Here is a 19402-nt window from a genome sequence, read left to right as displayed (position 1 = left end):
AATGGAATTATACTTACTGAGGCATATTTATCCAGATTCATCAAGTACCAAACTCATAGTCTGAGAATGTTTCAGAGCAACCAGGTTATCAAAATTTGAACTGTTTTCTCCTTTATCTCTGAATCTGACTATCCAAATTCTGTACCATACTATGTTTAACTCAAAGTTTCCTCTTCCATGAAGGTCTCCCTGATAATTGTCACCAAATGTACTACCGTCGTTCACACCCCTTGAAGCCCCACAAACCTTTCTGTGGATTTTTCTAGCGTCTCTTAATGTACTCCTATTTTGTGTAGCGATCTCATTCTCTCCTAGAGGGCAAAAACATGTTTTGTTCACCTCATTACCCTCCACAGTCCACAGCACAGTCCTTGCAAATATAATGAATGGTCACAGAATTGTAATTCAGTGGCCTCGAAGCCCATCACTAAGAAAACACGGTGGGCCTATGAAAAACTGTAAACAAAATTCTAAACTCAATGATGATATATTTTTCTCTTATGACTTTAATGAAGGAAGAGAAAAACCTACTAATGGTCTTTGGGAGGCATCTTAAAAAGTAGATAAAGAGCTGGTGGGCCTATTCCCAGATTGAAGTAAGGAACAAAAAATATCACTTGGTCCAATCTCCTTAATTCCTAAAGTTGTACTCTTCCACCAAGCCCGATCTTTACCTGCTTCTGATCTGCACACCTAAATGACTGTTAGAAATAAATTATCTGATTGGACTATTCACAGATGATAGCAATAGTTTTCACATGTATTTATATTCAAGAAAACTTTTTGACACAAAACAAATTCCTGAAATCAGGAATCTCAATGTTACTTTGTATCCTTATTTTTTGTTTCTGGCATTACCTCCTGGAAACCTCCATAACTTCATCCTTTCAACAGAATCCAAGTCAGAAGCACCTATCCATGAAGTAGCACTTCAAAAATCTCTGAAGTAGAACCAAGCTTCTACCACAGACTTAACTTCAAATGGCCCCTCACATGTTAAAGTGAGAGCTATATCTTGTCTCATTCTTTCACAACCCTAGAGAGACTAATTTACCAAGATCAAAGATGCTGTTAAATGAGTGGCCCAGCACTGAGCAGACTGCCCACATCTACAGATTTCCCTTCTCTCCACACCAAACTAGAAGAATTACAGGTTTTCCCCCTCACAGCTCCAGCCCGTGGCGGGGGATTGAAACAAAGAGAAATCAGCACCAGAGGAAACAGAATTTAATAAAAGAAGTTATAGTGCATAATGATGTAGATTCTATATTCCTAGACCTAAAACTGATCATCCTTTGAAGGCATATGAAATACAAATGCAATAGCATTTTTACTTCCCTGGGTACAGAATATAAGGTTTATCGTTCAATAACAGCAATAATTCCCTACTAAGAACAACTGCTTCCCTACCCTACTGAGATTGATTCCTGGACTAGGATATAACTGGGAACACCAAGAAGACTACCGCTGCCTCTGGCATTTGCTTCAAAATAATCAGAGGTAAAAGGGTGGGTGAGGGGCTATCAACAAAACAAGACTGGCTTCAGATCATTGTGAAAGAAGATGAATGATAGGCATGTGAAAGTTGATGATACGATTTCCTCTCCACCATGGGGATTTGGGAATTTTCCATCATATAATGTTGAAAAGAAGGTTTCCTGTCCTCCTAGAGCTTACCATCCAGTGGTAGGTTAAAAAAAAAAAGAAAAGCATGAGATAAATGACATCATAAGGTTCAGTTCAGTCGCTCAGTTGTGTCTGATTCTTTGTGACCCCATGAACCGCAGCATGCCAGGCCTCCCTGTCCATCACCAACTCCTGGAGTTTACTCAAACTCATGTCCATCGAGTCGGTGATGCCATCCGGCCATCTCAACCTCTGTCGTCCCCTTCTCCTCCTGCCCCCAATCCCTCCCAGCATCAGTGTCTTTTCTAATGAGTCAACTCTTCACATGAGGTGGCCAAAGTATTGGAGTTTCAGCTTCAGCATCAGTCCTTCCAATGAACACTCAGGACTGATCTCCTTTAGGATGGACTGGTTGATCTCCTTGCAGTCCAAGGGACTCTCAAGCGTCTTCTCCAACACCACAGCTCAAAAGCATCAATTCTTCGTGTTCAGCTTTCTTCAAAAACTGAAGAGGAACTAAAAAGCCTCTTGATGAAAGTGAAAGAGGAGAGTGAAAAAGTTGGCTTAAAGCTCAACATTCAGAAAACTAAGATCATGGCATCTGGTCCCATCACTTCATGGCAAATAGATGGGGAAACAGTGGAAACAGTGTCAGACTTAATTTTCTTGGGCTCCAAAATCACTGCACATGGTGACTGCAGCCATGAAATTAAAAGACGCTTACTCCTTGGAAGGAAAGTTATGACCAACCTAGATAGCATATTAAAAAGCAGAGACATTACTTTGCCAACAAAGGTCTGTCTAGTCAAGGCTATGGTTTTTCCAGTGGTCATGTATGGATGTGAGAGTTGGACTGGATGTATGATTAAATACAAAATGATTGGTATTAGTAATAACTGCTATTAAAGTCAGAGTAGAAAGAATTTTATGACTAGTTGGAGGGGTGAGGGAGCCAGGCACAGAAATTGGGCCTTCACGGAAGGGCAAGATTTAGTGAAGAGAAAGGGTTTCCTCCTCTTCCATTCTGGTTCAAGGTAACAAAGGAAAACAAAAATTTCTACTCACTGGTAGAATATTTCATTTAGGGGAAACAAAGGGCTCACATTTATTTAGCTTACATGCACCCTCTGAAAAATGAGGAGTCACCTAGGATTTTTAAGAACGTGATAGAGATCATGAGAACAAAGTTTTAACTGCGTTTACCTGTGTGGTATTCCTATGGGATTCAATACTCTCACTGGAAAAAGCAAGCTTTGGTCACTGTCATGCCTGTATGAAAGCTCTGACTCTAAGCTGCTCAAAGAGGAAGCCAATGCTAAATTTCCTGGTAAAAGAGCCTTCCACTCAACCCCCTGAGGTAAAGAAACATTTCAAAGGGAATTCTATTCCAGAAATTATGTCTGAAGAACAATCATAAGAAAGAAGAACTGAGAAATCCTTTCTCCTTAGTAACTACTCTTTTTTAGAATAATGCTGTGGGTGTGGTTTGGATATGTCTCCCCCTGAACACCACCAGCAGAAGCTAAGTAAATGAAAGTAACATTAACAAGGCAGCAGCCAAGTGAAAGAGACACAGAGCCCTACCTCAGAAAATCCTTCAGCTGTCCCCATCCTCTAAGAACAGAAGTATGACTGAAGTGCATAGCTGCCTCTCACAATCTCCAGGTTCAGCCCTCGATATATCACTTCTAACCCAGAGGACCAGTCAACGACACTGGGAGCAATAACACACTGTAAATGGTGAGCACCAGGGAAAAAAGGATGTAAAAGAGAAAAACAGCATAGTAGGAGTACAGATAGTTCTGACCAAGAGGGAAGAAACCAGGATCTTAGACTTAGTTCAATCAATATGTAATGACTGTAAAAAAGCCACAAAACTTCCTGGGGCCTAAGTTTCTTTGTCTACAGAATAGTAATAATACTATTTACCTAAGGGCAGGAATGGAGACATGACCCAAGCTGGTTCTTTTTGGCTTATAAAGGAGCCTGGTGGGCTACAGTCCATGGGATTGCAAAGAATCAGATACAACTGAGCGACTGAACACACAGCACACTTATTTATAAAGATGATTCTGCTTAACTTATGCTCTTGGACTCCTCTCTCCTGAATGCTGATTCTCAAAATCCTTGGCATTATTCTACTTTTACAGATAAAGAAACTGAGGCTCCAGAGGGTTTTGAAAATCAATACCAGGGGAAAATGGTCAGAAAGAACCAGCACAGGTCATCTTACCTTCACACTCTTTCAATAAGTAATTCTCAGTACACTAAGAATGGCTAGTTAATTAGCTTTCTTAGCTTCTGTTACCCTGAAATAGAGCCAAGCAGGTAAGGATGCAGAATACCCATCATCTTGATAGTACCTGGAAACAGGCCAGGCCCTTAAGGACATGGAGTGTTTTCTATTCATAGCACTGCCTAAGGCACATCCTAGGAGCATGGTGAATGCACTGCTGAGTTTAATCAAATCAAATACTGTCACTTTCCCATCTGGATGTAGAACACCCAAAAGATAATGCCCAAGCTCACCTATCCACAGCTCTGTCCAGCAAGTAAAACAGAGCCTGAAGTACCACATGTTGGACTGACTTGTGGGGATGATGTAATCTGGCAGTGAAGAGGGCGATAGAGGCTCCTGTTGGGTCCCGAACATTCTAAAGCAAACAAAACAAGAAATATTTAGATACCAAATAGAAAAATCACAGAAATCACTGAGGCTTCTTATAGCCTGGACAAAGGTTTGCCATAAAGAGCACAGATATTGATAATACTTCTCTGACTTGCATCAATTGCTCCAGAAAAGGAAAAAAGCTTTTTAATCATCCCATGTCTGACTCTCAGCACTCCCAGGATCATATTCCTACGGTAGGAAAAAACCACATTCTCTTAACTCTTTAAGTACAGAGAAATTAAATTAAACAATGGCCTATATTGGCTGCCTAGCTAATTTCCCAGGCAGGATAGCGAAGAAAAAGCAACAGGAGAAAACCATAGAATACAACCATGGTTTCCATGCTCTGCCTTAAAAGTACCATTGGACACTTACCTGAAAGGCTGTGGTCTCTAAGTGGAGAGAACTTACTTTAAATAAAGAAGGACAGGGCTCTGACACACCATATACACCTCCCAAAGGTCTTGACTGACCTCAATGGACCAATGAAGAAACTTTTCTAAAACTACTATACAACTGAGTTTCAATTATTTCAATTATTACTAGAATAACTTTATGCCAAACTTCACAGCTGTTTTGCATCTATTCCCCACTATTAAGACTCTCTAGATTCAGGAAAAGATATCTAGGAACAAAGTCCAAAGAGAGTAATAGCTACAAAAGGAAATAAAGAAATGTTACAAGAGGGTTTCATAAATACTCACTAAGATGGTGAATTTTCCACTAAGGATCTCAGAACGGAGAGGTTCCTCATGAGGTTTCAGCTTCACAATGCCCTCCTTCCTTCGTGTTTCCTAAAAATAAAACAAGATAAATTAATATAAAAATACTGTATATTCATGACAGCTTTATGTAACCACCAAATCTCAGAGATAAGGGATTTTAGAAATCAGCTTACTGAATCAGGAATTCCTTTAGTAACCTTCCTCTAGGCCAACTGTTAGCAGAATTCTTGTCCAATGCTATCTTACTAGCCCCTCAGAGCTTAGGATCTCTCCTTTGAATCAGTGAGAAGCCTAACCCTGAAGACCAACCAATATATATCAATCATTAGAGTGCAAAGCTAAACTTCTTAAACATGCAGCAGCACTGATACTAAAATATGCACCTAAACTGTCTGGAAGCACATATCTTAACACCTCATCCAGGCTTAGGCCTCTCCTGTCTTAAACAGGAGCCATCCCCCGCCCCCTTAGTATCCTCTGCAACAATAGCTACCATGCTGCTGCTGCTGCTAAGTCGCTCCAGCCGTGTCCGACTCTGTTCGACCCCCCATAGAACGGCAGCCCACCAGGCTCCCCCGTCCATGGGATTCTCCAGGCAAGAACACTGGAGTGGGTTGCCATTTCCTTCTCCAATGCATGAAAGTGAAAAGTGAAAGTGAAGTCGCTCAGTCGAGTCCGACTCTTAGCGACCCCATGGACTGCGCCTACCAGGCTCCTCCATCCATGGGATTTTCCAGGCAAGAGGACTGGAGTGGGTTGCCATTGCCATGACCTCATTTTAATTCATCTTCACAGTCAGATTCTTCAAGCTCACCCTCAGCTCCCTCAACACTCATTCAATCACATTCTCATTTCCTCCCAGTCTAACCATACCACCCAGAGCTCCTGCTCCAGTGACTAGGACCAGTGCGCATCTTCAGTCCTCCTTTAATAAGGTTGACCACTCACATTCTCTTTTTCCTAAGAGATTCTCTATTTTTTATTTTTTAAAAAAATACTCTCTTGGTTCTTCTATTTCTTCAGCTTCTCCTTCTAAGACTCTTTTGTGGGCTTTCTATCACTCATTTATTCACTCATTTCACTCACTGACTCATTCATTCACTCTGTCAATATTTGTAGAGCAAGTATTATGTGCCAGGCACTGAGCTAAGTGTTAAGAACACTGTGGTGAATACAAAACTAGGTCTCTGTTCACATTCTTCCCCAATTCATCCCAAAATCAAACTCAAATGCCTGCAGAGGCAAGGCAGCAGGTGAAGACAGTATGCATGCTGGAATCACAGGAGAGTGCATGTCTTACTTAAACCATGAAAATTTAACTTTAACAAACAATACTGAGAAAAAAGCAAAAAGTATGAAATGAGGTTCTGCTCTACACATATCCCTACTCCTCACTCTCTCCCCAGATGCCCACCCCCATTCTCATGGCTCCAATATTTAGCTGTAATATTCTACTCTGGGCACTCTGAAGTCTCTACTTCCAGTCCAGCCTTCTTTCCCAAACCCTAGACTCATATCTCAACTGCTTAAAGGACATGTCTATTTGGCTATCCCACTGGCACTTCAACCTTAACGTGGCCAAACTGAACTCATGGCCTACTCTGTCCACATACCGAAATCCCTTCAGTGTCTCTTAATTAGTAAATCCCACCACCATTTACCACCCTGTTGCCCAAGTCAGAGACCTGGAATCCACTACTCCCCTTTCCTCACACACCAATTTAAGTAACTCTGTTCTATCAATTTCACTTCTAGAATCTACCTACTTTTTCTCTATTCCCACTAACACTATGCTTAATGACATGACAATCATCTATCTCCTAGTAAGTACAGCAGCCTTCTAATGGATCTGTCTCCGCTATAGCCCTTCTGATCCATCCTCTAAAGCACAGTGAAAAAATCTTTCCAGAAAGCATATTTGATCAACACATTTTGCTGTTCATACTGCCAATGAATTTCTCTGCCCTTAAAAAAAAGCAGATACTCTCTGATCTGGCCTTGGTTACCTCTGTTGCTCAATCTCCTGCCATACCCCCACCCCTACTGAGCATTTCCGCTCAGCTCAATTTCCCTCTTGCCACCAGGCATCTGAACTTGCTGTTCTCTCTGCCATACTCCCCCACTGTCCGATTCCTACTCACCCTTCTTACTTTAGAAGTCATTTCCTTTGGGAAAGCTTCCTCGAGTCTCCTTACTGTGCTTTCCACAGAACACAGTTTTGCCCTATCATAGCTTTTCTGTAATTATTTGTTTACTCTCTTTCTAAACAGTAATCTCTGCGCCTAGAACATAGTAGGTATATAATAAATACCTGTTGAATAAATGAGTATTGAACAAGATGATCCATAAAATGGGTGTAAGTGAGCTTTAGTCTTAAACTCATAAGCTAATCCCAGTGCCTCTTATCCCCCTCTCCTTTTTTTTTTTTTTTTTTTTCCCCTCTCCTTTTTTTAAAAATTTATTTAGGGAGAGTCTGAATATCTTCAGAAGGATTTTCTGACTTCAAGGTAGGGCTTGTGGATACTGCTCCACTTTTTTCTTTTTATGGGAGTGGGGAGAAACACCATGTGTACAGACTGGCAGAGACACCAGCAACATAGAGAGCCCAGGTGCCACACAGCAGGTCCAGCTCTGAGCTACGTACTCTGTAGGAGTGAAACAACTCAATGGCGCGGAGCACATCAAACTTCCGGGCCATGAGGAATTTGACGGCCACATTCCAAGAGAGGGGGGAAACGTTGTACTGAACTGTCCACTTGTTAATCTCTTCAAGAAACTGCTTGGTGGCCTGTTTGACAAAGAAAATAAAGAATAATTATTAGAGAATTTATTTACAGAAACAAAAAAATAAACAAGAAAAAAAAAAAACCACTTTCTTCAAGCCCAAGCAAGTTTGAACCCCAAGACAGCAAGAAAAAGTAAAAGTTGGAAACCGATCTGAAATCAGAAATTATTACAATTCATACAACTCAATGAGGCCAGAAGTCAGAGCCAGGTTCAGAGAGCAGGGCTTACTTAGCGCAAGGATATATGAAGAAATAATAATGAAGGTTCCCAAATAAGATGCAAATTACCGGCCCCAAAGCAAAAAAACAGCAGAGTTTGTTTTTTGTTGGTTTTTTTTTTTTTTTTAAAGGCTAAAAAAGAAGTAAAGGGCCCCTCTGAAGGGTTATTGCATAATGCACAGGGCAGTAAAGCAGCTCTCAGCTGCTGTTTTGGTCCCGTAAGCCGGTCACACACAGTAAAACAATTAGAAAATGGTTTTGGCTTTGGAATTAGCAATACTGTTGAGGGCAGCAAAACGATTATGACGAATTTAACGAATCTAAAGGCCAACTGCTCTTTGCACTGACTGACCTCACAGGACCTCTCTGCGCTTCATAAAGCAGCCCTCAAAACTGGACACTAGTGGCCAGAGGCTCATTAACAGCTCCTCTGGATAGTGGTCTGAGGGAGGGGTGTGAACGTGGAGAACCTGCTACTGGGGGGAGGGTGGGAAATTTTCATTTACATGGTTTAATCCCAAACTGACAAGATGCCTACTCCATAACTGTTGCTGTCTTCTAATCCATGTCCTTTTATCCTCCCTCACCCTACTTCTCCTTACGTTTTAACCAGTCTCTGCTCTAGCCAAACCACCCTTCTGTTTCTTCATTTTAGAACAGGATTTACATCAGGATTTTTTGGCATGCATATTCTAAATTGCTAAACATTTCCTATACTGCTACTTGGTCCCTTCCAACCAGAAACTTCTCTCACATATGGATTCCAAAATGTGATCAACTTGATGAGAATTCTGAAATTTAATTGATCAATCAACCCCACAGTTAAGATGTGTTAATTAAACTATTATGTATTTAACTATTTGTTAATATCTAAATGCCAACTGCTATGCTACATATAAGGAATACAAAAATGAGGTTTGCTTCAAGAGGCATAAGATCAACCTACTATGTGACCATGGTCTCTAATTTTTCGGTTCAAAAACAGGGGAGAAAGGGTAACAGCAATGACCTATTCAGAGTCTTGGCAACAAGTCCTACCTTGCAAATACAATCCAAATTGCTACATATGTGTTTAAACAAATAGCAAACTAGAGTCCCGGAAGAGTCAGCAATACCTCATACCACAGCCCCAATTTCTAGGAAAGAAAAAAGGCACTTTACAAAGTGGAGCAAAATCTAAGAGGACTGGGGCTGCATCCGAGCTTTAGAACCCTGCAGCTGAGGCAATATACCTCACATCAGCTGGAAAAGGAGGAAACCAGCAAAACTAATCAGACAAAGTGCATAAATAGAAAGAGCCAAGAAATAAAGGCTATGAAGAAAAGCTTTTACAGTCACTTTGGCCCAGAACCACTTGAAGTCAGACCAGAGAAATGAGTCCCAGAGAAGACAACAGGACAAACTTAGAATGCTCCACCAGAAAACAGTTGGAGTTGCCTAGTGGTCAGCATCAGAATGAGGAAAGACGGAAGAGAAACTGGAGCATAAAGATCCCAGAGACAAAACTTCGGGAAAACCGGAAGGTCCCAGGAGATTTTGTAAAGGCTATTTGTTTAACATATCATCTTTTAAAGCCAGCACTTCTGGGCATCTCTGAAGCTGCCTGTAGAATAAAACACCAGAAAAACAGAATATATTTTTCCTCCTTTTCTAATAAAAACAATAAACAGACAAATCAATATCCAGGTAGGAGGGGAAAATATAGTTAGATGACCAGGAGGTGATATGAACGCCACCTGTTAGGATGATTGTTTTTTATTTCTCATATCCCAATGAGCTGACTCATTGGAAAAGACCCTGATGGTGAGAAAGACTAAGCGCAGGAGGAGAAGGGGACGGCAGAGGATGAGACTGTTGGATGGCATCACCAACTCAGTGGACATGGGTTTGAGCAAACTCCGGGAGATAATGATGGACAGAGAGGCCTGGCATGCTGCAGTTCACTCGAAGAGTCACAAAGAGTCAGACATGACTTACTAACTGAACAACAACAACAAGAGACATACAGGTTTCACACACTTCCTTCAAGGTACATATTGGCTTCCTTCTTATTAAACTAAGTTCCTTCAAGGTTCTTGATGTCGTGTAGCTCCCAAGAGCTGCTGCCTTGAACTGACCTCTGTTCCCTGCTGGTCAGGATGTTATTCTTGGCTTTAAGCACGGGAACAATTCCTCCAGATTTGGCCCGACTAGGCCTTGCATGAAGAGAGCCCAGTGTCCGATAAACAGAGATGTGGTATTCACAGATACAAATACACACATACACCACCCGTTATGTTCAGCTTCGGATTCACTCTCCGGTATCCCTATTCCTCTGGTGGAAGAGATGAACGTCTTATAGAAGCTAGAAAGGATGACCTTTCAACAACAGCCTCTCTCCAGTTAATCAGATCTTTAACAGCTTCTCTCCAAATAGTTAATCAGATCTCTCCCTCTGTTTAAATAAGGATTTGGCACAACCACTAAGGATAGACCACTTTGTGGTTCTGTTTGTTACCAGAAAAACAAGACGCAGATATTTTAAGGAGCAGTACACTCTTCAGAACGGATCACTGAAATTCCAGAAATTAATACTCAGTATATGTCCTGGTGAAAGAATGAACTAAGTAAAAGGTGAGTCACAGCTTACAAAATACTTCAGCTCAAGGTCAATGGTTTGAATCTATCTAGGCTTATGAGTAACCACAAGTTGTTAACATCTGGAGGCTAAGGAGTGGTCACAGTTCAAACAGCCTTGGTCTTCCTCTGGGAAAAAGTCTGAACTGATGTGCAGAAAAACTAACCTTGCCACTTATAACCTTCCTCAATCAACTTGTTTGGTATATATAAGATTTGTTTCAGCATAGTCAAAGCTTATTGTAGGGGAATTCCCTGGTGGTCCAGTGACTGGGCTTTCGTGTTCCCAGTGCAAGGGGCCTTAGGTTCAATCTTTGGTTGGGGAGCTAGATCCCACATACTGCAATTAAGACCTGGTGTAGCGCAAAAAAAAAAAAAAAGCTTACTTTAATTATATACTTCTCTCTGAGTCTCTATTTCCTCATGAAAGGATAAGGCTTGAATAAGACAATGGATAGGAAGCATTCACCACAGTACCTGGTACTTGGTAGGTAGTCTCTGAATGAATGTTCATTCTCCTTTTTTTCCTTACTCCAGTCTTTTCACACTAAAACTTCTTTCGACAGAGATAGAACTCCTCAAAATCAAGTGACCGCTGTTGCCTCTCTTTAGCCTGCAGCAATTCAATCTCTCTAATCCTTTTTATCCAAAAGCATAAATTTAAATTGGAAATTTCCAATACGTGTTCAACTGCAAGACAAGTCTTGAAAGGAGCAACTTATCCTCATTCAGGGCTCTCTGACAACATAGCAAAAGCCAGATCCAGAGGTATTTATACCCTTGCTCCCAACTCTAAATGCTTTTGTCCCTACACTGGCAGCTCTGGAGATTAACACTGCCATCCTGAGCACAAATCCTTTTCAACAGCATCAAACTGCCTTGAGAGTATTTCTCATCATAATACAGGAACAACTTTGTGCAGGGCAAACACATGCACTGAAGCCAAAAAAAAGAGAAGGCACTGAATACCTAAATAAGAAAAGTGACTCAATATAAGACTCAGTGTCTGCCTTTCACTAAATATGAGGTTACCTCTGCATTTTGGCAAATATGCCATTTCCCCATTAATTTCAGTGACAGATGCACTAGTAAATTACCTTCTTCTTTTGCCTGTTTTCCCACCTTTCCTTCGTTGTGAATTGTCTTGTTATGTCTGTTAATCTCTTTAGTCCATATAAATTTGCCAGGAAACAGAATCTGAACTAAAATACACTAGCTTGCTTTAATGTAACAAGGTAAAGTCTGTTGAATTTTCAAACTAAAAACTACCATCTTCCCTTTAGCCCTCTGTTATTGTGTCAAACATGGAAATAAACCTAGTCTCTTTGAATTAGTATTTACTGGTTACTCTCAAATACTTTCATTTTATCAGGAAAATTTTGCCTTTTCTTAAAATGTGAGTTTAAAAGAGCCAGTGTTTCCTTAAACAGGGTTTTACTGCATCTTGAAAGGAAAAAATTCTAAGAACAACTTCTGATTTTATCATGTTATGAAATAATGTAATAAAGAAAATCTGCAAAAAAAGGGAACAGGTCAATCAAAATCCCATCATTCCACAGCTGTTCTCATGTATTTAATAATTTAAAAGTTAAAATCAACAGAAAAATTCTAATAATTATATACTTTTTAAAGTTTATGTCCCTACAACCACCTCACTCCACCCCCACCCCCCAACACACACACATCTTGGAGAGAGGGAAGAAGAAAGAATATACTGTGTTAGTTCAGAGACTTGTTTCCTCCCTGGCAACCTTCCATGACTAGTAGCAGCAGCATCTCCCTTCAAGGCAACAGCACAGCAGAGCTTTCAGGCATCCACTCATGTGGTCAGTCAAGCATTTACAAGTATTTGCTGAGGAACTACTTTGTGCTAGGGGCTTCCCTCGTAGCTCAGTCAGTGAAGAGTCTGACTGCAATGCAGGAGACCTGGGTTCGATTCCTGGGGTGGGAAGACCCCTGGAGAAGGTAATGGCAACCCACTCCAGTATTCTTGCCTAGAGAATCCCATGGACAGTGGAGCCTGGCAGGCTACAGTCTATGAGTCGCAATAGTTGGACATGATTGAGCAACTAAGCGCGTGCACGCACACACACACACACACACACACACACACACACACACACACACTTTGTGCTAAGCAGTACAGTAGCTGTTCAGACATAACTCAGAGAGAAAAAGACCCATTCTGAGCAGGTTACAATCATTTAAACATGGAGACCTATAAACAGGCCAGCATCATACAGTTTAAGTTTCAAGATCTATGAACAGAGTACTGTAAGATTCGAACTCTCAGGAAAATTAAAAATAAATCTTTTTAAAAGAATGCCTTGTAGGATGAATAATAATTTGCCAGGAAGAGATAAGAATTCTCATTAGAGGAAACAAAATATGTGTAAAAGTGGACTTCCCTGGTGGTTCAGAGGCTAAGACTGCACTCCCAATGCAGGGGGCCCAGGTTCAATCCCTGGTCAGGGAACTAGAGTCCACATGCCACAACTAAGAATATGCATGCTGCGACTAAAAACCCCAAATGCTGCAACAAAAATCAAAGATCCCATGTGTTGCAACTAACACTTGGTGCAGCCAGATAAATAAAAATAAATATTTTTTTTAAATACAGTATTTTTTAAAAAAGAAAAGCAAGTATTTTTTTTTTAATGTGTAAAGGCTGAGTCATGAAGGAATGGGGGTTACTGGGGGATACAGTGTAGCCGTATGCCGAGTGTATATGACAGAGATTGGCAGAAGATGAGCTGACACGGAGGCTGAGCCACACAGGAAAGGTCCATAATTCTATACCCATGAAGGATTCAACAGAGATCCTTAAGAGAAGGAATAAAATAAGTTTAGTTCTCCTCTCCCAGCTAAAAATGACTCTGCCAGCAGCAGGGAAGCCAGATAGAAGGGGAAATCGCGGTAGGGAGGGAAGTTCTGTTAAGTCAAGGCTCGTGCTCACTCAGTTGTGTCCAACTCTTTGGATCCCATGGACTGTAGCCCACCAGGCTCCTCTTCCATGAGATTTCCCAGGCAAGAAGACTGCAGTGGGTTGCCATTTCCCCTTGAGGGTATCTTCCCAACCCAGGGAAGGAACCCATATCTGTGGCTCCCGCACTGGCAGGTGGATTCTTTACCACTGAGCCACCTGGGAAGCCGAAGTCAAGGATCATATTTATTTTTATTCACTTAGCCTCTAGCACTGTGTCTGGCATAAATAAATACCTCTAATAATATCTAATAAATATGTATGAAAGAATAATGAACAACAGAACTCTGAACAACATTAACATTTGGAGGGCAGAGGAGGAAGAACCAAGGAACTTTTAAGATTCACTTTTAGAAGTAAAATGACCACTGAGTATCAAAGAAACATGAATGAAAAAACAAGAGTTGTCAAATATCCCCTACACACAAACATACACAATTACCTACAGACTCAGATGGTCTTTATGCCATATTCTATTAAAGCTTCATGGTACAGATAACGCTCTTGTTGTAGAAACACCAATATAATAGAGAACAAATACATCATAACCAAAGAAGACTCTTCCCAGGAATGAAAAGGCAGTTTAACATAAGGACATCTACCAAAGCAATTTTCTATATAAACAGATACTAATGGAGAAAAAGTATATAACCTTCTCAAGAGATGCTGAAAATGCACTGTATAAAATTCAACACCCATTATATATATATTTTTTTTACTGAGCAAAATTCCCTCTAGGAATAGAGGGATCAATTGCTGAGCTCATGTGCTGCAACTACTGAAGCTCACAGCCTAGAACTCGTGCTCCACAGCAAGGAAAACCGCCACAATGAGAAGCCAGCACACCTCAACTAGAGAAAGCCCAAGGGCAACAAAGACCCAGCGCAATCATAAAAAAATAAATAAAGTTTTAAAATAATACTTGGAAAAAAAAAAAAAAGAGAAACCTGACTCATAAAGACAGGACTTTAAAGAAGAGAATAAAACCCAAAAATAATCTTAAGTATATGTAGAATTTGTATACATAATCCTTGTGTATATATGATACAAGTGATATGTCAATTAATAGGAAAAGTGTATTATACAAATTTGTTCACACATGCATAAAGTTTTGTAGATGAGTACACCAGAAAAAAAAAAACTGGTAATATTGATCACCTCTGAGGAGAGGAAATGAACTGAGACTAGGAAATAGGGTAAACTATAAACTTTCACATCTTTTAAACAACATCTGGATTGAACCCAGGTCTCCTGTGTTGAAGGCGGATTCTTTACCAGCTAGCCACCAGGGAAGTCCAACCTAGTCAAAAAGTAAATAAAATTTATAGATATTAAAAGATAAATAAAAAGGGATACCATTATCTCCTATCAACTGATGATAGTTTACAAGACTGACATACATAGTATTGACAAGAATATAGGGGAATTCCTTAATTCCTTGGTGGGCCAGTGATTAGAACTTGGTGCTTTCACTGTGGGGACCTGGGTTCAATTCCTGGTCAGGGAACTAAGACCCAGCAAGTGACACAGGGCAGCCAAAAAAAAAAGAGAGAGAGAATGTAAGAAATGAATGCTTTCACACAATGTGGCAACTATATAATTTATAACACTTTTTTAAAAATAGATTTGGCACTTATCTAGCATAGTTTTAAATGTGTAAACCTTATGACCCACATAACCACTTCCAGGAATCCACTGTACAGAAATATAAACATGACTGTAAAAGACAGATACATACAGTTGTTTCTAATATTTTGCCATTAGAAATAATGCTTCAATGAATACTAGATAAACGGTTATTTACTGCAGCACTGTTTCTAATGACAAAATGTTAGAAATAACCTAAAGGACCAATAACAAATAAGGAAATGAATAAATTATGGAATGTTCACACAAAGGACCACCACATACCCAGAGTACATCAGTTTTCTGTTGAAAACACTAAGACACCACAAACATGGCATCAATCTGTAAAATACAGAACCAAACACCTTTTATCCTTTTGTTCCATGCTAATACTTTTCTTTCAGAAGAAAAAAAAAAAGAAAAATATATATGAATTTCAAATCAATCCAAAATAGTTTTATTTGCTTACTTAAATTACTACCAATGTTACTTAAATTATACTATAATTACTGCCACCAAAAACTTTCTTAAAATGAAAAAAAGATACTCCAACAGGTAGCCTGCCAAAATTCCTAACCAAAAAAAAAAAAAACATGGCTAGAAATGAAAACCAAATCTGTGCAGCCATTCTGAACTATAAGTGGTCCTCATTTTAAATGCAATAACTGACCTTTTCATTTATTTTTTAAAAAGAAAAACACATAACTTTTTCCCATAAAAAAGTGAACTTACCACAGATCAATTAACCAAGTAAAAATCTGTTAACATCTCAGTGATTTATCAAAAAGTGGAAACAGTGACAGATTTTATTTTATTGGGCTCCAAATTCACTTTGGACAGTGACTGCAGCCACAAAATTAAGACACTTGCTCCGTGGAAGAAAAGCTATGACAAACCTAGACAGTGTATTAAAAAGCAGAGATATCCCTGTGCTGACAAAGGTCCGTACAGCCAAAGCCATGATTTTTCCAGTATGTACAGATGTGGGAGTTGGACCATAAAGAAGACTGAGTGCCAAAGAGTTGACGCTTCTGAACTGTGGTGCTGGAGAAGACTCTTGAGAGTCCCTTGGACAGCAAGGAGATCAAATCAGTCAGTCCTAAAGGAAATCAACTCTGACTATTCACTGGAAGAACTGATGCTGAAGCTCCAATCCTTTGGCCACATGATGCAAAGTGCAGACTCATTGAAAAAGATCCTGATGCTGCGAAAGACTGAGGGCAGGAGGAAAAGACAGCAACAGAGGATAAGATGTTTGGATGGCATCATAGACTCAACGGACATGAGTTTGAGCAAACTCAAGCAGATAGCAAAGGACAGAGAAGCCTGGCGTGCTACAATCCATGGGGTCACAAAGAGTAGGACACAACTTAGTGACTGAACAACAACTCCTAGTCTACCTCCCACTGGGGTCAGTTCTAGGATCATTCTTACAGCAGTTGAAAAATACAAGAAGGCAACAGCAGTGGTGCCTGCAATCAGACCTGCTTCACTTTCTTTTTTAAGTACTTACAGTGCACTCAAGTCTGATTTCTACTCACTTTTCCTTCATTGTCCTTATTTATTTTCTCTATTTCAATGGATCAAACTTTTAAAAAAATTAGTTTCACTTTCATTCATTTTTTATTTTTAATGTTTTCTTTCAAAAAGTCAGAGAAACTATGGGATATTTTAATGTCTCTAAATTTTGATTCCTTGGGCCTTAGCTATAAGAAATTCTGTATTTCACACTTCGTAATATATAAAACATGACATACAATTCTTAAATCCATATATTTAAATACCTTTCAGTGGTTCCCCAGTTTTCTCTAGCAATATACTAAATACAAAGCTCCTTCAGAGAAGAGACAGTAAATGTAATTTGTTATAAAAGATAAATCACTAATAGCAATCTGGAGAACAGTAATTTGGGAACTCACAACCAGTGACTTAAAACCACTTAGAATCTTGCACAGTGGATATTCAAATTTTTTCTTACTTTTTTTCTTGGCCATGGCATGCAGGATCTTAGTTCTCCCACCGGGGATTGAACCCGTGCCCCCTGCAGGAAGTACAGAGTCTTAACTGATGGACCACCAGGAAGTCCTGAAACTTTTCTTACTTTAAAGATATCTCCCCCCCCAAAAAAGCGATATCCCCACATCAGCAGTTGTCTCTATTCTGGAATCCATGTGTTAAACTATATAAAATCTCTTTCTTGGGACTCCCCTGGTGGTTCAGCGGTTAAGAATCCTCTTTGCAATGCAGGGGATGTGGGTTCGATCCCTGGCTGGGAAACTAAGATCCTACATGCTGCATGGGGTGGCCAAAATAATTAATTATTTAAAAATCTCTTTCTTTCACCCATTAAGAGACCAAGGAAATCTCAAATTCAAAGGACTACAAATCTCATCAAAAATGCTGAGTCCAGATAACCATGAAAGAAGGCCTAACACCATCCTCCTGATAAAACCACATGGGACTGGTTCTGAAATTCAGACTCTTCCATCTATTAATCAAGCACTGTGCAAGAACCAAAAAGAATAATAACTAATTGCTATTAAAGAATTAACATCACAATGGGAACTGAATAGCAAGAAACCTGAAGTAGGGCTGACCAAGCGAAGCTTCCCATAAGAGTCCAAAGCTCAAGCAATACTGAAGAACCAGAGCTAATTGAGTTATTAAACATGAAAAGCTCCTCAACATTAGTAACTTCCTACCAGCAGAAGTGAAGTCCTAGGGCTTATCAGCACTCCAACAGTCAAGCATGAAGGCCTTAGACCAGGAATAGCTGTTCACCAATTCCCGACGAACTAAAAATGTTCTATTCTTTTCAAAGTGCTCTTTCTGTCTCCCCTGGCTCATGGTTCCCTTCATAAGTAGAGCAGCATTGGTCACATATTACAGTAAAGCAATTCAATCCATTCATTTTTTACAGCAAGACTCTGCCCCTCCCTGTTCACATGGGCCAGAGTGTGGTCCAGCAAGAAGCAACCACTTGAGAAGCATTTAACATGCAGCAAAGAAGGAACTGTTCATACGTCATGTGCGTGTGCTCAGCTGCTTCAGCTGTGTCTGACTCTTTATGACCCTATGGATGGTAGCCTGCCAGGATCCTCCACCCATGGGATTCTCCCGGCAAGAATATTGGAGTAAGTTGCCATGCCCTCCTCCAGGGGATCTTCCTGACCCAGGGATTGAACTCCTACATCTCCTGCATTGGCAGGCAGGTTCTTTACCAGTAGCACCACCCAGGAAGCCTGGAATACATCATATTCAACCACATAAAGAAATCAAAGCACACAGAGCCTAAGCAAGCTGTTCAAGGTCACTCAACTAATAAATGGCATAGCTGAGGTTTTGAGGCTTGAATTCAAAACTTTTCAAATCCTACAGTCTCTCTACCCACTAAGTGGCCTTGAGAAATACTGGATACACATCATTCATCTCATCAGCATATATATTGTATCAGCAGTTCCCAACCTTTTTGGCACCAGGGATCAGTTTTGTGGAAGACAAGTGTTCACCTCCTGCTATATGGCCTGGTTCCTAACAGGCCACAGACCAGTACTGGTTGGGACATTACCTGAAATATATATTATGACATATATAGTATGTCGTGTGTTTGTCTATGCACAAAATTACTCTGGAAGGATATATAATAAACTGGTAACACTGGTTGTCTCAGAGGAGAACTAGGTGGCTGAGGGATATGGCAAGAGGGAGGATATTTACCAAATTCTCCTCTGTACCTTTTTAAGTTTAAATCATGTGACTACATTATCTACCCCCAAAATAAAATGTATTAATTTTATATAGTCTTTAACTAAAATATATATAATAAGGTTATCTGAACACAATGCCACCAAATGAAGATTTGGGGAGCTCTACAAAGGGATAAAGGATTATAACTGCTCTTTGGAACCTTCAGCACTAAACAGAAGAGCCAACTCACTGAAAAAGACTCTGATGCTAGGAAAGATTGAAGGCAAAGGAGAAGGGGGTAGAAGAGAATGAGATGGCTAGATAGCAACACCAGCTCAATGGACGTGACTTTGAGCAAACTCCAAGAGATAGTGGAGGAGAGAGGAGCCTAGTGTGCTAGTCCATGGTTGCAAAAGTCGGACACAACTTAGAGACTGAACAACAAGAAGCACTAAACGGGATG

At 40.1% G+C, this 19402-nt stretch overlaps 1 protein-coding gene across 1 annotated transcript in view; it reads right to left on the bottom strand.

The window, feature by feature from the left end:
- The window catches only part of PTPN9 (protein tyrosine phosphatase non-receptor type 9), a 73398-nt gene that overhangs the window by 31707 nt on the left and 22289 nt on the right, over positions 1-19402 (bottom strand). The window contains exons 2-4 of the mRNA XM_043922176.1: positions 7667-7810; positions 5002-5091; positions 4156-4280 (exon numbers count right to left, since the gene is read on the bottom strand). Of these exons, the coding sequence (XP_043778111.1) occupies positions 4156-4280; positions 5002-5091; positions 7667-7810 (359 nt within the window). The remainder of the gene's footprint in view (positions 1-4155; positions 4281-5001; positions 5092-7666; positions 7811-19402) is intronic.

This window comes from Cervus elaphus, chromosome 13 (assembly GCF_910594005.1).
Source record: "Cervus elaphus chromosome 13, mCerEla1.1, whole genome shotgun sequence".
Taxonomy (NCBI): Eukaryota; Metazoa; Chordata; class Mammalia; order Artiodactyla; family Cervidae; genus Cervus; species Cervus elaphus.
Note: the sequence above shows the minus strand (reverse complement) of the source record. Positions and strands in the feature narration are given on the sequence as shown.